The following is a 21,124-nucleotide window of genomic DNA, read 5'->3' on the forward strand; positions in this document are numbered from 1 at the left end:
ACATAGACCCTGCAGTGATGCTTTATGGTGTCACATAAATCCTGCATTGATGCATAATGATGTCAAAAAGAGTCTGAACTTTGCTTTATGATGTCACATAGACGCTGCACTGCTTTGTGATGTCACATAGACCCTGGAGTGATGCTTTATGGTGTCACATAAATCCTGCATTGATGCATAATGATGTCAAAAAGAGTCTGAACTTTGCTTTATGATGTCACATAGACGCTGCACTGCTTTGTGATGTCACATAGACCCTGCAGTGATGCTTTATGGTGTCACATAAATCCTGCATTGATGCATAATGATGTCAAAAAGAGTCTGCACTTATGCTTTATGTTGTCACAACGCTGCACTAATGCATTGTGATGTCACATAGACCTTGTAGTGATGTTTAAGATGTCACATAGACCTTGCATTGATGCTTTATGATGTCACATAGACCTTGCAGTGATGTTTTATGATGTCACATAAATCCTGTATTGAAAAATAATGATGTCAAAGAGACCTTACGCTGATGCATTATGCCACAGAAACTGAACTCATGCGTTGTGAGACAGTCCCGTCACTGATGCATTATGATGTCACATACTTATTGTGTGTGTGTGTGTGTGTGTGTGTGTGTGTGTGTGTGTGTGTGTGTGTGTGTGTTAACCTAATGATTGACAGGCCTTTGTTATAGTAAATTTAGCAAATTTATTTATTTTTAAACTCTCCAGGTCTCAGATTACAGCTGATGTAACAGAGAGTCAATAAAATTGATTTTACAAATGAATCACCTGTTAAGCCCCCTTTGGAATTAAACTGAGCTAATGCTAAACAATCCAAACACACACACACACACAGCCACACTGTACAAAATACTTTGCTGCCTTTAATTTTTTGGTAATTCAACTCAGATCAGTCATGTCAACTTAGTATTATAAAATGAAGTTGACTTTTTTCAGTTATAAAAAAAAGTTATAACAACTCACCTGTAGTAATAACAACTCATCTCTAGTCAAAATAAATAATAGTAAGTTTAAAAATGACTTGTAAATTTTAATTGATTCAACAAAAAATTGAAGGCAGAAAAGTATTTTTTACAGTGCACAACAAGTTTTGTTTTATCTTAGATGAGTTTTCATCCACTTAGCCTTAACCCTTATAGAGGGTATTGCAGACAGTCACATGTGTTTGGAACGACATGAGGATTGAATTATGAAACCAAGGCATTTTCGAGAGAAACCCATAATACTGACTCAGTGTTTACTGCAATTTTATGCACTTAAAGTGTTGATAGAAGCAGTTTGTGAGAGTGTAATGTAACTCCGCCCCCTATGGGTTGACATATGATGGCACAAAGTCAGCCTTCTGGTCGCGGTGGCGGCAACAGAGGTGTCCTGGACCGTGTGGAATTTCACATCTCGCCTCCATGGTTACACAGTGTTGAACAGGATGAAAGACTGTTGACCTTTCGCACGCACCCACCAACACCTCCTCTATCTCTCCCTCTGTCTCTCTCTCGCTCAGGTGTTACTGGTTTTCGCTAAGGAGGACAGTCAGAGCGATGCGTTCTGGTGGGCGTGCGAGCGGGCGGGGTTCAGGTGTAACATCACACGGACACCTGAGTCTGCGGTGGACTGTTTCCTGGACAAACACCACGAGATCATCATAATTGATGGGCGGCACTCGCGGTACTTTGAGGCAGAAGCAGTCTGTCGGTGAGTACAGCCAGCTCTCTCTCTCGCTCACACACATGCACTATCTATGTCTCTCTTTTTCCTGACTTGTCATACGCAGCACAACCCGGCATTTGGTTCAGTTTTTTTTTGAAGGTGGGCAGCAGGCTTGTGCAAAGGGTTATGGGATTGACAGCACCGTGGGCTAGAATTAGGGCAATCTGTTTCATATTTCAAGTGCAGTATTTTTTTAAGACGATTGTCAACAAAAAAGAATTTTTTACGTGTTTACAGCTGTCATAGCATTTTAGGCTCAAGTGATGTCTTTGGAAGGTTTAGTTTTTAAACTTTCACATGAGATCTTGCATCAGGTTTTCCATGGCAATTAGGTATTTAAAACCATGGCATACTTGTGAGGAGAGACTGATACGAGATGAACAAGATGTGAACAAACTAATGGCACTTTTCCATTGCGTAGAACCCCACGGTTTGGTTTGGGTCAGTTCAGGTCAGCTCACTTCACTTTGGCTTAGTTAGCTTAGTATCACTTTGGAGTGGGATGGATTATAGGCGTGTCGTTATATTGGCGCTGCCTACTGCTGTGACATCATACAAGTGAGAGCGTCGTTGTACATTCCCATACATTTATTTATTTCTCAGTCCTCCACAAAATAAAAATTAATCACCACAAATATATGTTTGCACATCGCGTTTATCACTACCTCTGTCTTACATGACAGTTTCTATCTGTATGTACACGTGTGGCATCAGTCATCGCGCTCCACTGAGCCTCATTTAATATGCGGACGTGAGCATCGCAAATGTGCCGCCACAAACTGCAAGTCGGGAAAAAACTGTTATAGTGTTCCTGATTCTCAACCTGTGGAAGTTTTTCATCACTAAAAGGGAGTTTGGGAACAGCAAAGCACAGATGACAACAAGTTTACTCGAGACAGCGCAAGCTAGCATAAAGGTAAAGCATATCTTTACATTATAGCAATGACGCTGGTAGTGACGATTCTCTCAGACCAATCAGTGATCTACAGTGTTTTCGCGTCACGTTTTGGTATCAGGTCGGGTCCCTTGGAACCCCAACCGATGTGGAACTAAAAAAGTATCGGGTACTACGTACTGCACTCAGTGGAAAAGCCCCCAAAATTAAGCTTACCCAACCCGACCTAAACCAAACGGTGGGGTACTATGCAATGGAAAAGCGCCATTACAGAAAGCTCTTGAGTTTCTTTTGGAATCAATTGCATTGTTTCATATTATTGCTGAAACCTTTAATTGTTTGAATTGAACATGTACGTACATGTGGAATAGACATGTACTGTTACCTTCCATAAAACACTTTTGCAACCGTATTACAGCACCCTAGTAATCTTCCAGAACTGAGCGACAGTATGGTGAAATTGGTGTAATTGAGACCCACTTACATTTTCTTCAGATTTTGTAAAAATGAATGTTTTTCTTGTGTTTTAAACAGAATGATTCGTGTGACCAAGCCTTCCGAACACACAGTCATTTTAGCAGTGGTGCCACAAACGTAAGACCTCATACAACCTCAAAACATTTATCCATTATCCATGTGTTATGTGTTTGCATCATGAGCTTTGTCTCTCTCTCTCTCTCTCTCTCTCTCTCTCTCTCTCTCTCTCTCTCTCTCTCTCTCTCTCTCTCTCTCAGTCCTTCAGATCAAGAGGAATCTTCTTTTCTTCCTCTTCTCTCTGCTGGCTTTTCCAGAGTGAGTATTTTACCTGACATTTGATAGCACCAGTGTTAAAAAATTTTGGTAAAATGTACCTATTAAATAGCTTTTAATAGGGATGCTCCGGTCAATCGGCCGTAGATCGGTATCTGCCGATAACGGCATTAAATGACTCGATCAGTACTCGCTAAATTTGCCCATATCATGAACCAATCTTTCTGTTTACTTTTGTCATCATAGGGCTCCTGAATGCGAATGCAATTAGAGACCATTTTTACGAATTTTTATAACCCGTTGCTCATGTGCGACGTGCATATTTGAATTTCTCTTTTTGCCTTATATGTGGTGGTGCTCCGGCCCTTACAGCGCAAGGCGTCTTCACATCCCCATCAAACACTATTACAACTCATTTCTATTGCAGACATTGCATGCTCATGCAGAAAGTTTATTATTTGCATGCATTTTAAAGTTTTGACAGTTTCGATTTGACTAAGGAACGGATATACTCCATACGAATGGAATAATAAACCTAATTACTGCACATAATATAACAAAGGCAACATCTGTGGTATTACTTTATCTAGAAAAAAATGTAACAGTTACAGTCATCATACAGCTTGCATATCAGCTTCAAGAATCGGTGATCGGTATTGGTATCGGCCGATCACGAAGACAACAAATCCGTATCGGCTCCAAAAATCTTGATCGGAGCATCCCTAGCTTTTAATCCTGTTGTCACTGAAATGTGTATTTGACCCTGGACCAAGATACATTTTTATTGAGATACATCATCTGAAAGCTGCATAAAATGCTCTGTATTGATGTATGGTCTGTAAGGATAGCCGAGATACAACTATTTCAAAATCTGGAATCTGATAATGCAAAAAAATCCCTTAAAGTTGTCCAAATAAAGTCCTTAGTAACACATTACTGATGATAAATACATATATATTCACACTAGGAAATGTACAAAATATCTTTATGGATCTTTATTTAATATCCTAATGATTTTTGGCATAAAAAATAAATAATTTTGACCCATACAATGTTATTGCTGCAGATATACACTGTAAACACTTAGCTGTAATATTGCAGCTGGTTGCCAGTAACTTACTGTAGAAGATAAAGACTGAAAATGTTTTATGTTCATTTAACTTTGAACAAACTGTTGCCAGTAAATAACATAAATGTAATATCTACAGTAAGTTACTGGCAAACAGCTGCCAGTAATACTGTAATTTCTACAGAAATATGACTTATGACTGATTAAGTGGTCCAGGGTCACATAGGAAAACGTCTCTTAACAAAAAGTAAAAAAACAAACCTTATACATTTTTTAAGGTAACCAAGGGGCCAAATAAATAATAATACCAAATAAATTAACTCAATTAAATGTTTATCGCAGGGACAACAAAAAGTCCATTATATCATGTGGTGACTCTTGAGATGTATCAAAGTCCATTTAGAGAAGTCGCGGCAATAAGACTAAAGTCCTACTTAACAAATAAACCTGACATCAACTGTACTATAACTTCTGTTTCTTAAGCTTAATTTGCACTAAAAACACCTTGTCGAAATCACTTCAGCTACTGTGCATGTGCACAGTTTGGCAATCCCTTCACGCGACTCTTTACAGAGCCCCTCCCCTTGTTCGATTGATGATTGGTTCTTTTAACTGAAAGGCGGGACTTAAGGTGGCTTTGCATTGTCTATTTTCATAGTCATAGGAGTGCTAAATATTGTTATATCCAGTGTTTTCGTATGCATTAAATATCCAGCATGCTAATTTTGTAGGGTAAAAACATTGTAAATTATTTAAAAAAATCTATTTTAAAATCCTAAAACCATTTTCTCTCTGTCTTAGAGGTATGTGGAGAACAGCAGTGTGTCGGCCTGCTATAATGAGTTAATCCAGCTAGAACATGGAGAAGTTCGAGCTCAGTTTAAACTGAGGTGAGTCCATAAACTATAATTCCTGAAATCCATTTTTTTTTTGTTTGATCATTAGGACTGACTTCACACTTTGAACGTTGAATACTGTACTGTACTTTTAAAAACATTCATATAATACAATACATTTTTATCATTTGATGCGGATGAAATGTGGATACAGTAATTTTAAACATATGGATGTGTTTAGAAGCGAGTCTGTAAAAACAAGATTGTTGGTCATATAACCTCAGTGTTTAAACATAAAATAACGTTTAATGTTTGTTTTTGTCATGGTCTTGCAGGGCTTGTAATTCATTGTTTACCGCATTAGAACAGTGTCAGGAAGCCGTTGAGATCAGCAGCGAAGATCACGTCATACAAGTGAGTTCTGGGATCCAAATTTCCCTCGGGGCTTTAGTTTCATGACTCTTCATTTAATGTGAGATCCTTATAAGGACTTGACTCCTCAAACTTTAGCACTGGAGCTTAGTGCCTTGGCATACAAAACCGAGTAACACTGGGGTGAACTGTGTGTGTTTAGTATGTAAATCCAGCTTTCGAGAAAATGATGGGTTATCATAGAGGAGAACTGATCGGTAAAGAGCTGACCGAACTGCCCAAGAGTGACAGAAACAGCGCTGACCTGCTGGACACCATCAACACCTGCATGAAGAAAGGAAAGGTCAGCCAGACACAAAACTGCATATTCCTTTAGAAGTATTGTACTGCATTTATAAAGTGCAACAATGAGGTGAAAAAAACATAGTTGTGTGTTTGTTTAGGAATGGCAGGGGATCTATTTTTCAAAGAAGAAGTCGGGTGACAGTATTCAGCAATATGTCAAGATCACTCCTGTGATTGGCCAGGGAGGGTAAGTCACATGATCGTCAAAAAAATCATTGTATTTTGCATCCATATTCTTTGCAGATAGTGGGTGTGTTCGACTTCAAGAACCGGCAGGCGGATGACAGCAAAGTACCAAGCGAGCAATTCGAAAGCTCTGACAGCACCGTATGAAGTCGAACACATCTATTTTCTTACTAAAACGAAGTTCATTGATTAAGATATTAAAGGCGGGGTGCATGATTTTTGAAAAACACTTTGGAAAAGGGAGTCAGGTCGAGTACTAAAACACACTTGTAGCCTATCAGCAGTAAGGGGCGTGTCTACTAACCGACATGGTTGCCTGGGATGCGTAAGCATCAAAAGAAGGTCCAGATTCTATTAGGGTAGGGGCGTGTTTGTTTAGGTGACTTGATTTCAAATATCAACATTGGCTTTCAGAGATCATGCACCCTGCTTTTAAGTACGGAGGTTAAAACTGAAGTGTGGTTGTTCAATGCTGTATTTAAAAACATTAGACAATTTTTTTTTTCTCTCATTTGTCGCTTTGGATAGAAGTGTCTGCTAAATTAATAAATGTAATTGATAACAACATATCATATTGATTATTAAAGGACAAGTTCGGTATTTTAGACTTAAAGCCCTGTTTTCAGATTGTTTATGGTGAAATAGAACGGTTTTGACTGAAATTTCGACATTTGCGGCTGCCCTGAGAATTTTCGCGTGTTTGTGTTTCAGCTCAGACCTCTACAATGGGTTTAATGGTGCACTGGAACAATCCTTCCTAAAATGCATTAAACTTTCGTTTACAAAGACGTGAAACTCATCGAGTGGTCAGGGGTGTTCACTGATATGCTCACACAAAAATCCTGCAAAAGATGCATTCCAACAGCTGTTTTAGCATTCGTTGTTATCTTGTGGACCTATTTTTCCAAACGCCTCACACCCGTACATTCTTCCGCTTAGAGAGCTTGAATAATAGACACTCCAGCCCAGGTGGTGGCGCTAATCCGCCTTTGCCAATTGCAAGAATAGAAACAAAATTCCCGGCGCAGAGTAATACCGTACCTCACAGGACATCTAATACAAGTCAATGGAGTTGGTAAAAACTACGATAAAACCTGTTGGAATGCGTCTTTTGGAGCGATTTTTGTGTGAGCATACCAGTGAACACCCCTGACCACTCGATGAGTTTCACGTCTTTGTAAACAAAAGTTTAATGCATTTTAGGAAGGATTGTTCCAGTGCACCATTAAACCCATTGTAGAGGTCTGAGCTGAAACACAAACACGCGAAAATTCTCAGGGCAGCCGCAAATGTCGAAATTTCAGTCAAAACCATTCTTTTTCACCATAAACAATCTGAAAACAGGGCTTTAAGTCTAAAATACCGAACTTGTCCTTTAAAGGATAGTCAATTTTCAAAAAAAAATCCAGATAATTTACTTCCCACCATGTCATCCCAAATGTCTTTCTTTGTTCAGTCGAGAATAAATTACAGTATGTTTTTTGAGGAAAACATTCCAGAATTTTTCTCATTTTAATGGACTTTAATGGACCCCAACACTTAACAGTTTTAACGCAGTTTAAAATTGCAGCTTCAAAGGACTCTAAACGATCTCAAACGAGGCATAAGTGTCTTATCTAGCGAAAGTTGTCATTTTTGGAAGAAAAATAAAAATATGCACTTTAAAACCACAACTTCTCTTCTTTCTCCAGCTATGTGACGAGCCAGCGCGAGTCGACCTCACATAATTGCGTAATGATGTTGAAAGGTCACGTGTTACATATATGAAACGCACATTTGCAGACGATTTTAAACAATAAACTGACACAAAGACATTAATTAGTATCATTCGACATACAACAATGTCTTCGCATACGTTATCCGTGACCTCTTGAAGTGATGACGTATTACGTGAGGTCGCGCTGACGCGTCACACAGCTGGAGGAAGACAAGAAGTTGTGGTTTAAAAGTGCATATTTTTTATTTTTCTTGCCAAAAATGACAATCGTTTCGCTAGACCACTTTACCTCGTTTAGGATCGTTTTGAACTGCATTAAAACTGTGATGTGTTGGGGTCCATTAAAGTCCATTAAAATGAGACTTTAATTTCTCAAAAAACATAATTTCTTCTCGACTGAACAAAGAAAGACATCAACATTTTGGATGACATGGTGGTGAGTAAATGATCTGGATTTTTTTTAAGAAAATTGACTAATCCTTTAACTTGACTTAAAATATAGCAGATTCAAGTTTAAAGTCTTGTAAATGTGTGTTATGTTGTCCATAATCCAAGTACTAAAATATAAATAGTAAATGCAAACTATTTTTCCCTCGCCTTTCAGAAAAATTCGCCATTTTGTGTCTGTCAAGAGGCCTTACAGTGACAACCACAGACAGGTACATTCCTGATTTACTGAAAGTGTATTTTCATATATATATAAAAACTTTATCTGTTAAACGTAAGCCAGAATTTTGCTCGCTTTAATTTAAATGTTCACCTATTAATAGGTCTCTCAGATTAGCACCAGAGTTTCTAGTGTGAAGCTCATGGTGACAGCAGTGGGCAGAAATGTTAGCTACGCTAAACCGTTCATCCTGACGGGTCAATGTCAGAGAGTCACATGGGCCGCAGGGTTATTAATACCATCCACAGGTTCTGGTCTAAACCCCGCTGCTGATTCTAACTGATCAGAGACAGACAGACGTGTATGTGAAATAGCTCAAGCTTTACTCACTGGTGTCTCTGTTAGCTCAGGTATTACCGTTCACACACTTACTCATGTCTGTCTGTTACAAGCATCACAAACATTTACCATGATAATCATGGTAAGAATAGCTTAGCAAATACCATAGATGCGTGTGTGAATAGATCAGAATTGCCTTAAATCTTATATCTTAAAGTGATATGTTGTAGTTTATAGATATTAAACACACAACATCAAATTATTGTATATATCATGTATTATAATTTATCGTTTTTGTATGCATATTGTATACCTTGCATGAAAGTATGTTAATGTATAAGTATGCATTATTGTCTTCAATGCACGCACAGTAATACAATAAGGAATAATTGACGATCAGCTGTCGAAATGTTCAAAAATAATGCACACCCAAGGTGGTAATGGGGTGCCGTTACACCACAGGCGTGCATTATTATCAAATAATTCAACAGCTGATCGTCAATTATCCCTTACATATTGTATTAATGTGCATGCATTAAAGACAATTGCTGCGTCTGAAATTGCCTACTTCCATACTATGCAGTAGGCGAAATTTACTAGGCAAGAAGTATGTATTAGAAAAGGTATACCGGCATTTAATGAACACTTTACTGATAGATGTGATGTATCCAATATGGACGTAGTACTTCCAAATTTCATTCACACTACCCATAAATATTAGGTATTACTTTATCTAATCCAGTATACCTACTGTCACAGTATGGGATTTTGGACACAAGGAATGATGCCGCACGCTAAACCGAGATTATTGAAAGTTAAAGTCTGTGTATGTTTTTATGTATGCTGATTTGGGATCTGTGTTTGCAGGTTCATAAGTTTAACAGAGAAGATAAGTGCTGTGGTGAACATTCACATTCAGGTAACACACTGTGTGTCTTTATTAGTGCTTTTTTTAAGGTATATGTTGTTGTTTAATTAGCACATCCATATTGATTAAGCTTTATAGATTTGGTTTGCATGACATGCTGCAAAACACAAGGTTAATATCACACTGTAAAAAACAACCTATAGAATTTACTCAAAAAAATTGTTGTAACAATTTGCACTCACTTTGTTTGAGTAAATTATATCCTATATATTTGATTAAAAAGTACCTAAATTTAATTACTATGATAAAGTAAAAAAAATTAGGTAAGGTCTACCTATTTTTTCATAACTAATTACTTATAAAAAAATGAATAACATTAACCCTATTGGTATTAAGGCAAAGATCTATTAAATTATTATTAATAATGATAAGCCATTAAGAAACATTACATATTACTTATTCAGAGAGGGTTGAATAAGAAAATAGTCATGCACAAGATTGCATAAATTGCTTGCTTTATTGACCAAATAACATTCTGTAAACATTTAAAACTAATTATTGGACGTATAATAACCCCAATACATTTCAAGTGAAATACAACATATCATAGTTTTACATAAAGCTTCTTGAACATATTATTTCATAAAACAAAATAAACCAAGGCTTCATGAGATGTTAAAAAACCATTAAAAGCAAGATTCCTAAATACTGTTCTTCACGTTATCATTAGAAAATTAAAGAAGACAATAATATGAGAGGAAAAACTGATCTCATTTACCTCAGTAGACTAGCATGCTATATCGATACAAACAAACATTTCAACTTCATTTAAAACTTATTAAGTGCAAAAATACAACTTCATATTATGCTATAACTCACAGTACACGTGCATAAAACATTGAACACTAACAAGAAGTACTTACATTCAATTTTAAGTGATTCAACTTCATATACAAGTCTCATATATAACATATGAACTCCGAAATACTTTTTTGAACAGACATTAAAAAGCGAAAGGCAACGTTAAGTATATATCCGTAAATGATAATAATAATAATAATAATAATAAAATGGCTTCATAAATGGATCCCTTCTAAAACAAAACTCAATATATTAACAGATAAATGCAAGAAAACTTTTACAGTAATTATCTAGCATCGACAGCTTTACCGTTGTTTGTTTGTCTGCTCGACGCCCTCCCGTCTGTATCGTACATCAACCGTCCGCTGCTCTCTCTCGTCACGTGGCTTGCTCAAGTTCAACCACTCATATTGAGCAGCTCCGCTGTTCACGAGATTCAGACATGTAAATAATAATAATGGAAGTTAATATTTTAATCATAAATATGGATATTTATTCGTATTCACAGGTGCAAGAACTGGGCGATGTTTCATTCAAAGCTAACCTGACTGACATATTCTAACCTATCAATCTGTCAACAACAGAGACAGAGAAGCACGCAAATGACTAAACTTCTGGTAGATTTTACAGTTAACCAACTTAACATTTCCATTCATGATGATATCAACAAGTTAAATAAAAACTTACCTGTCAACAAACCGCAGTTCTCCCGCCGATATGATATGAAAAAATGGTGACTCGAGTCCCGCCTGGATGTTGATTCATGCGCACTTTGCGGTGCTAAGGCCAATATTTTGGGGTATATGTTACTTATTTTTTTAGTATTGCAGTTATTACTGTTAAAAATTGGATAGTGAAGGTAGAATATACCCATTATTTTTTATTTTACTTGCTAGCTTATATACTTAATTAAATTATAACTAATTTTCATGGGTTAAATTTAACACCCTCCAGAGTAATTTTTTACAGTGCATGTGACTGAAAATAAACAGATCAATGTTGCATTGAGAAGCAGACAGATGGTTGCAATGCACCCAGGGATATTTGATCGTCAGACTAAAATTGTTGATCAGCTTGCCAATGATTTTACATTTATTCATGTAGCCTTTGTGTGCATGTGTGTATTTTACAATAAGTCTTTTTTATAAATAGGGGTGTGTGTGTTTTCTCACAGTAAGCATTGGAATTTAAGTAAACATGCTACCTATTTGATGCTGTGTTGAACGTGATGATGATGTCATATCGATGTTGAGTTCTACAAACAGCAATGCTGGTTGGCTGCTATCAGATAAGAGATGATTAACGTCGTGACGTCTGAAAGTGTGTGCGTGCTGATTGCCATACTCTTCTCTTGTTTTTACCCAGAATGCAACTCCATGCGTCACAAAGACCGGAGGAAAGAATCTGTGGATGTCAGATCCATCAGCTCACACAGCAGTGATGGTGAGAGAGGTTCACAGATGGGGGGATTGAATCAATAAAAACATAAATACAAAATGAAATTGAAATCTGGTAGAAAGAGGAGCCGTTCGGCATTGTGTAATGCAACTGTGTAATTGTAAACATGTGTACAAATGCTGGATTTTGTTAAAAGAATTGTTCACAGAGAAATGTATATACTTTCATTAGTAACTTGTACTCATGTCGTTCCAAATTCGTATGATTTTCTTTCCTCCATGGGACACAAATAGAGAATTCATTTTTATATATAATTGTAAATAAGGATGGTTAGGTATTCAAGTAATATGTATGTACCATTCATAATGTGGCTTTACACAACTAATTTATGGTCATTAGGATTTTTATTTTATGAAAAAAAACATACAAATTTGAAGAATAAATTCAAATGGGTTAGGAATTAAATAAGCGTGCTGATGATAGATTTGTTTATTTTTAATTTTTCATTAAACATGCATTTTAGAAGTTATAATAAAATATATGCAGAAAACAGGATAGAAATAGAAAAGGTGGAAGTACAGATGAATAGAACAGAAAATGAGCAATGTGTGTGTATAAAATGTATCTGTGTTTAATGTGTGTGCATGCGTGCGTGTGTGCATGAGAGAGAGAGAGCTCTGGCTTTTTGTGACGTGGTCATTGTTGATGACATCAGCACTCCTACAGCATCAATGCACTCTGACGCAAACTGAGCTATTTAAAGAATTAAATCATTCTCTCTTCCTCTCATTCATTCTCTCTCTCTCTCTCTCTCTCTCTCTCTCTCTCTCTCTCTCTCTCTCTCTCTCTCTCTCTCTCACTTAGCTCCCAGTCTACAGAATCGCAGATATTCCTCTATGGCTCGTATTCACTCAATGACTATAGAGGCTCCTATCACTAAGGTACATCTGTATTTCTACATTATTTCACTCAATCAGCTCAATTCAGATGCATCAGCCAACCTTTGTAAACACCTACAGATGCTTGTAACTTAATACCCTTGATTATTAATCTCACTGAGCCTTTAACTGTATGTGACCCTGGACCACAAAACCAATCATTTTTACATTTAAAGGAATAGTCTACCCTTTTTCCATATTAAACTATGTTATTACCTCAACCTAGACAAATTAATACATACCTATCTTTTTTCAATGTGTGCACTGTACAGTGCGTCGTGAATGTGTTAGCATTTAGCCTAGACCCATTCATTCATATGGTACCAAACAGGGAAGCCACCAAACACCTCCGTGTTTTTTTCCTATTCAAAGACTGTTACATGAGGAGTTATATCAGTAAGTATGGTGCCACAAAATAAAACTTTTTTTGTACCATAGGAATGAATGGGGCTAGGCTAAATGCTAACACATTCACAACGTGCTGTACAGTGCACGCATTGAAAAAAGATAGGTATGTATTAATTCGTCTAGGCTGAGGTAATAACATAGTTTAATATGGCAAAAGGGTAGACTATTCCTTTAAATCTGATATTTAAAGCTGAATAAAAAAGGATTCCCATTGATATACAGTACTGTGCAAAAGTCTTAGGCAGTTTTAAGCAACATACAACTTGTATGCTCCGTGAAAATAAAGCCTTTGAATTTTAATTTTCTTACAAAAAAAATTTTGTAATATATATTAAATGTAAATTACTTGACTTAATGATTTAATAAATTTTGTGTAAACCCAGCTCATACCTTGCAAACGGTATTACAGAAAATTATAAATAAAACTGTTTAAAACCTTGGTATACCTTGAAACCGGTAACTGGCCCATGCCTAGCCACCACCACCAGACTTGTTGTTTTAAGAGGTTTTAATGTTCATCCATATTTATTTTATTAAGATACAAGCAGAAAATACAGGAAATATGTACAAAAAAATCAGGACTAAATGTCTCCTTTACCCCTCGTTCAGACAGCCAGCGACGTTATCGCTGTATGTCGCCCGTCTCTTTCAATGAGGCGTTTCTAAATCTGCTTGTCATAAACAAATGAGTACCATCCACGCCAGTAACTGACGAGAGAAGGATGACGTAAACTCCACTGCTTTGTTCTCATTGGTAGTCGCTCTCAAAAGTCGCTCGACATTTGCATAAAGTTAAACTTTTCTTAACTTTCTCGCGTCACTGGACACGCCCATACGGTCGCCAACGGTCACTTTCGCTCGTGTCGCCGGAAGTCCCCAGGTTTCCATTGAAATGAATGAGATCGCGTCGCTCTGCTACTGCTTGTCGTTGGCTGTCTGAATGGGGCGTTAGGCATTGTCGGTGTTTAGTGTGACCTCTCTTGGCACTAAACACATCTTGGGCTCTATTTTAACGATCTGAAACGCAAGTGCGAAGCGCAACGCGCAAGTGAGTTTGTGGGCGGATCTTGGGCGCTGTTGCTATTTTCCCGGCGTGAGAAATAACTCTTGCGCCGGGCGCAAATCAATAAGGGGTTGGTCTGAAGTAGGTTCATTATTCATAGGTGTGGTTTGGGCGTAACGTCAAATAAACCAATCAGAACGCTAGCCAACATTCCCTTTAAACGCAAGGGCGCAAGTTCCATGGCGGGTTGCTATTATTATGACGGATTTACCAGGCGCACGCCAGGAGCGGTTCACAGCCGAGGAGACCGACGTCCTTGTACGGGGGAATCCCACGCTTGCCAGCATAAATCGGGCACGCCGTGTAACGGGAGGTGGATCTGCCTCAGGACTTGACGCCAGCAGAGGACATCGCTGCGTCCACCCTCACCGCTGAAAGGGTTTGGGGGCTTTGAAATCGGACCCAAGAAACGCAAGCAAGGTCCAACCCCAAAGTACTCTTACAAATCAAGTTCATATACATTAAGGTTTCTTATGAAAACATTTTAACTATTATTTACATAAAATAAACGTAATACAGCCACACAACAAACTTATGAAAATATTTTAATCGTTATTTGCATGAGAATAAATAAAAACTATCACCACAATGCTCACCACTATGATTCCCCTTATCTCGTGTATTAATATTTTTAAGTGTAACAATTTATGATTTGCAAAAATAACTGTTGCATCTGTGTAGATTAGATAAGCAAAGTGTATGCGCGTTGTGCACGCTATACATTATGGTCAAGCATGCGCCCTTAAAATAGCATAATGAACCACGCGCAACGCGCCACTGACTTTAGACTAGTTTTTTTTGGTTAGTAGCGCAATTGTTTTTTGAAACTGCAAAATAGCATAAGAGATGGTTTGCGCCGCAACACGCCTCCTTTTTGCGCTGAACCGCCCAGGGAGCGCAAGTTCATTCCCTAGTTTGCTGACGTGCATCTGTGGAGGGAAAAACCCCGCTGTGCGCCGGCGCAAAATACGAATGATACTTGCGTCACTGACAAAGTCAATTGCGCTGGGTGCAAGATAGGGCCCCTTGAGTGTTTGAAGCAGAATGAAGTAAAATTACTAAAGCCGAAGGTATACTAGGGACGTCGTGTATGCGCAATGTCCGCATGACGCCATTTTCTTCATCAGGAGGGTCCGAGGCCGTCGGCACGCACCGTCCACGTGCTGCCTGAAATTTGAGACCATGCGGACAGTCCGCGTATCACAACGCATGCGCGTGAAAATGTTGAGACAGGCCACTACACTATAAACACTAAACAGATCCATCCATATTTATTTTATTAAGATACAAGCAGAAAATACAGGAAATATGTAAAAAAAAATCAGCACTAAATGTCTACTTTAGGCATTGTCGGTGTTTAGTGTGACCTTTCTTGGCATTAAACAAATCTTGAGCATTTTGAGCAAATTAGTGCTGCACGGACGTGGAAAAAATTATAACCCGGCCTTAATTTCTTTAAAATGTAGAAATTAGGATTAAATTTATTTTTGTTGAAGAGATCCTGCAGTTTCCTGCTATTGCTTAAGTGGAAGAGGAGTTTACCCTAAAAACTTGACACATCAGTTTACATTTTTATACAGTTTTTTATACCATATACACTTCATGTATTTTCTGGATGTATTCTATTAAAGAGACTGAGAAACAATTATATGTGATCACTCTAACATTGCAAAAGCAAAGACTTTTGCACAGTACTGCATGTTTTGTCAGGATAGGAAAATATATGGCACAGATACAACTATAATTGAAAATCTGAAAACTAGGGGTGCAAAAAATATAAATATTAAAGAAAATCGCCTTTAAAGTTGTCCATATGAATCCTTAGCAACACTTATTACTAATGATAAATAATTTTTTATATATTTATGGTAGGGCATGTATAAAATATCTTCAAGGAGCATGATCTTTACTTAATTGCCTAATGATTTTTGGCATTAAAAAGAATCTACAATTTTGACCCATACAAATATTTTTGGCTATTACTACAAATATACACATACACATACACCGGTTTTGTGGTGCAGGGTCACATATGTGACCCTGTCTGTGAGATACAGACTTAAGTCTGATAATCTTATTATTAGATTGGCATCATTGCTTGACATGCATGGCTTTACTCAGTCAATATTAAAGATATCAAGGTTATATTTCACAGAATCTAATTTGCATAATGTAGGATGATTGGTCACAGACTGAGTCACATATATTATATCCAGTATAATAAATTATTATCTACTGTTATATCAATTGTTTATGTTTTGGTTCCCTACCCACAGTTAATGACGTAATTCAATTATCAAAAAATCCAAATATCTGGACTCAATTGGCATCAAATGTTTAGTTTTGCAGTAATTTTCAGGAATAGTTTACTGCAATCTGAAAATCCTTTTTTTTACTCATCCTCATGCCATCCCAAATGTATAAAACTTTCTTTCTTCATGGTATCTGCGTATATGGTACTCAAATGGCGAAGCTCCAAAAATCACAAACATCGTTCATAAATGTAATCCCGATGACTGTAATGGCATAAGGGTGAGTAAAATCTGAATGAAAAATCATATTTGTATAACCTATCGCTCTAATAAGTTGGCTCAATTTCTCTACAAACCTATGTCATACATTTAAGCATGTGCTTTTTTAATCCTGAACTTTTCAGCAGGAGTGCAAATGATTACATAGTAAATTATAATTTCATTTTAAATTATACCTTGTAATAAAATATCTCTGACTTCCAGCTGTTTTAATAGCTACCCTAATGCAGAACCTACGTCTCTGCGTATAGTTGAATAGCCTAAAGACACACATTCAGTGGCTTTGTCCAAATGTGTGCCTTTGTGTATTTACGACTGCTTGTGAATGACCAACGATTTGTTTAGATCAGCGTATGAAAGCAGACATTTTTATGTCTCAGATGTTTATGAGTTTAAACCTTTGATAAGTGTTTTTTTGTTTCCTACCATCTGTCTGTATTTTATTTCCTCCAGGTGATAAATATCATTAACGCAGCACAGGAGAGCAGTCCCGTGACTGTGGCAGAAGCTCTAGATCGTGTTTTGGAAATCTTACGGACCACGGAGCTCTACTCGCCCCAACTGGCCTCAAAAGAGGACGACCCTCACACCAACGACCTGGTGGGGGGACTTATGAGCGTAAGTAGGGGACGTTTATCATATCTTTTATTTTAGAATAAATAACTAATGTGCATGCCTTCGTAGACATTGTGTGCTGTGCTTTGTAGGTCACTGTGTGCAAGCATCTGAAAATATTTTTTAATATTTCAATTGAATTTCAATTAATTGAAATCAGTTCGCAATTTGAACAATTGGGGATGTTACTTATCAGATCAACATGAAAGATCTATAAATAATGCTTGACATCAAGCTAAATCAAATTTTCCTTTTTTAAAAGCCAATTTAATTTCTTTACACATTTTGGGCTTTTTATGTCACTCACGTTATCATGCCATAAAAAATATATGTACGCAGACATATATTTATATAACTATGATGTCATAACCTTTACAAAGACTGAATTGTAATTTTACACAAATGAGATTTTATGAATTCATATTGAAACCACCTTTTAAAATACGAGTGCATTGCTATGATATTGTGTTTGAAATTATAGAAAGAACCACAGATCAAACACATAAGCGGTACACATTTCAAGGATGCGGGAAATGCCACAGTCTGATTTTACAGGACTGAACCTAGAGAAGATCTTTCATCATTACGGGAGACATTCAGGCGTGGTCTGCCAGGAAACATGTCCTGTATACCGAAAATGACTTCATGTGCATGGCAGTCATGTGATTTGAAAAGTCGTGTTTTTGTGGCACAAAAGCATTGAGCTCTAAGCTGCCTGGCACAGACTGGTTCACAGTTAGCCAGCGGTCAATGACGATACCGCTGTGTTTATTTACACATCATTTTTCTGTCTGTCAGCCACACGTCGGCTTCTTTTAAAGTCTTCCACATGATTCAAAATGCTTCACATTTGTAGGGCAGGTTATGATAATGATATTTTGGGTTGCGGTTTGAGGATGGAGTTGGAGAGTCTCTGTTGAAAGTAGATGACAGTTTGAGCACATAGTGTTTACTAGAGTCAAGAGTAACACCATACACCTCTTATTTCAATAGTCCACTACAGACCTTCTACTAACTATTAGCAACTACCAGTCATCTAATGGCGCTTTTCCGATGCATAGTAGCCCACGGTTTAGGTCGGGTCAGCTCACCTCACTTTGGCTTGGTTAGCTTTTCCATCAAGTTTATTAACACTTCGGAGTGGGAGGGATTATAGGCGTGTCGTTATATTTGCACTTTGACATCATACAAATGAGTGCATTTTTGGAAGGCTATCCCCATACATTTATTTATTTCTCAGTCTGCCACAAAATTAAAATTGACCACCACAAATAGATGTTAGCACATCGCATTTATCACTACCTCTATCTCACATGACAGTTTATGTATAAACACACATGGCGTCAGTCGATGCGCTCCCCTGAGCCTAATTTAAGTTGCATTTAAGCATATATGCGGACGTGCGCGTCGGGAATGTGCCGCTACAAACTGCAAGTCTAGAAAAAAATGGTACGGTGTTCCTGATTTTCAACCTGTGGATGTTTTTCATCGCTAAAAGGGAGTTTGGGAACTTACAGTAGGGGTGTGACGAGATCTCGTGCGACGAGATCTCGCGAGATTAAATGTGTTTTGCGAGATTACATGTGTCTCGCAAGATTTCTGGTGGAGGTGCTGGCTGCATATGCAACCTCCGGAGGATGCAGCTTTCTGTTTGACACTTTTACAGTGCATGCATTATATTTGTCTTTTACTGCGTTTGCTTTCTTGTTTAGGTTTCCAATAATGTTCATTTGGGAGCTCGTGTGAAGTCTGAGACGCGTTGCGTTTGTCTGTTGATCAGTGTCAGATGTGAAGTCTCAGCAGATTAAACCCTCACACAGAGTTTACATGATTTAATGTCTGCATGTTCTTGCTCAAAAATGACAGTAGCTGTATCATTTCTAGTGTAAAGAAATGGACATATTAAATATTAATATGGATTTAAACATTGTTTGACCAAAAATAAGCGTTTCTCTCTGTCTAAAGTGAAAGTGAAAGTGAAGACAGTGTCCGCGAGACCAGTCCTCTATCGCCCCCTGTAGTCATTTGTTATAATACATACATAATGCTTTTTATTTAAAGGCCACAAAATGTTGTTTAATGTTACTTTATTTTAATACTTTATTTGAACCAATTATTATTGCATCTTCGTTATTATGTAATTTTAAATGCTACTGCTCACTTGGGTCTATTTTTATTACCCCAAAATAACAAATTACTTCATTATCAGTTAGCAAAATAATTGTTAAGGCCAGTCCTTGATTAGTTAAAACATTTAAAAATAATGTGATTTCAGTTTCTTATTCATTTATTTTATCATTAAGGGGTTTCTTAAAAAGTGTAAAAATATCATCTCGTCTCGTTCTCGTGAACCCAATCTAGTGTTTTGTCTCGTCTCGTGGATTAAGTGTCTAGTCACACCCATAACTTACAGTAAAGCACAGATGACAACAGGTTTACTGGAGACAGCGCAAGCTAGCACGAAGGTAAAGCAAATCTTTAACATTATAGGGACGACACTGGTAATGACGATTGTCTCAGACCATTCAGGGATCTACAGTGTTTTTACATCACATTTTGGTATCAGCTCAGGTCGCTTGGAACCCTAGCCAAGGTGGTACTAAAATAAGTAACGGCTACTACGTACTGCACCCAGTGGAAAAGCCCCCAAAAGTAAGCTAACCCAACTCAAACCTTGGGGTACTATGCAATGGAAAAGCGCCATAACTCTCATTAATTTTCAACTATGTCAACTAACTCTCATACGAGTATTAGGCCTAGTTCACACATACATGGGTATTTTTATAAACAGTTCGAAAAAAAAATCTCTGCATCCATACAAGCACGCAAAAACCCGATATGAAGTGCTGTAAGAGCATGCCAAACCAACAGAAGGCGATATATCCCTAACCGTTAAGCCAGTCAGAAGCCATCAGAGACTCGCCTCGGCACAAACAACGTTATCACATGCTAAAAACTCTGTAGTTACGGCGTACGTTATGCGTAGCCTGATGCACAGCTGGCCAAACTTTTAACAACACATCCGTTCTACAAGGACCGCAAGCGCTGTGATTAGTCCACTAGAACCCCTCCCGTCAGGTAAAAAAAATCTGCATTGCATTTCTTCATAGGCTTTCCCACTTGTAACGGTAAGAACACAGATGGGCCAAGTTGGGGAAACTGTTACTGTGGGTTACAAGCGTGGATACTGCCCACTAGCGGTCTGCATGTACAATTGCACGTCGACGGCGCAGAAGTATTTATAAAAACCGATGCGTAGCCTACGTCGTTGAGGCTACGCCGGAAGACCTACGCACAACTTTAGTAACCCCTTTACTAGACTGCTACAGTAGTGGTAGGGTTAGGAAAGGGGTTTAGCCTGACGTTGTCAAACTCAATTCTAGTCAGAATTTGAGTCTGATACTGCTCTATTGGGCTCTGATTATGGGGGCGTGTTTCAACCGAACCAGGACAAAAAATCTCTCTGCACTCAATTGGATAGACCTACAACCAATCAGAGCAACCGAGTGTGTGACGTATGTTGACGAGAGTAACATTATCATTGTACTTAGTCTGAGTTAGCGAACGTACATCGACACCTACTATGTTTACAACATTTCATTCATATC

At 37.8% G+C, this 21,124-nt stretch overlaps 1 protein-coding gene across 4 annotated transcripts in view; it reads left to right on the forward strand.

Annotated features, from left to right (window-relative positions):
• The window catches only part of pde8b (phosphodiesterase 8B), a 73,317-nt gene that overhangs the window by 29,586 nt on the left and 22,607 nt on the right, over positions 1-21,124 (forward strand). For all 4 annotated transcript variants that reach the window (XM_065243915.2, XM_065243914.2, XM_065243917.1 and 1 more), the window contains exons 3-14: positions 1,513-1,703; positions 3,148-3,207; positions 3,348-3,405; positions 5,234-5,322; positions 5,604-5,682; positions 5,843-5,983; positions 6,084-6,172; positions 8,493-8,547; positions 9,702-9,753; positions 11,929-12,006; positions 12,826-12,902; positions 17,355-17,519. In XM_065243915.2, the coding sequence (XP_065099987.1) occupies positions 1,513-1,703; positions 3,148-3,207; positions 3,348-3,405; positions 5,234-5,322; positions 5,604-5,682; positions 5,843-5,983; positions 6,084-6,172; positions 8,493-8,547; positions 9,702-9,753; positions 11,929-12,006; positions 12,826-12,902; positions 17,355-17,519 (1,134 nt within the window). The remainder of the gene's footprint in view (positions 1-1,512; positions 1,704-3,147; positions 3,208-3,347; positions 3,406-5,233; positions 5,323-5,603; positions 5,683-5,842; positions 5,984-6,083; positions 6,173-8,492; positions 8,548-9,701; positions 9,754-11,928; positions 12,007-12,825; positions 12,903-17,354; positions 17,520-21,124) is intronic.

Source organism: Paramisgurnus dabryanus, chromosome 18 (genome assembly GCF_030506205.2).
Source record: "Paramisgurnus dabryanus chromosome 18, PD_genome_1.1, whole genome shotgun sequence".
NCBI lineage: Eukaryota > Metazoa > Chordata > Actinopteri > Cypriniformes > Cobitidae > Paramisgurnus > Paramisgurnus dabryanus.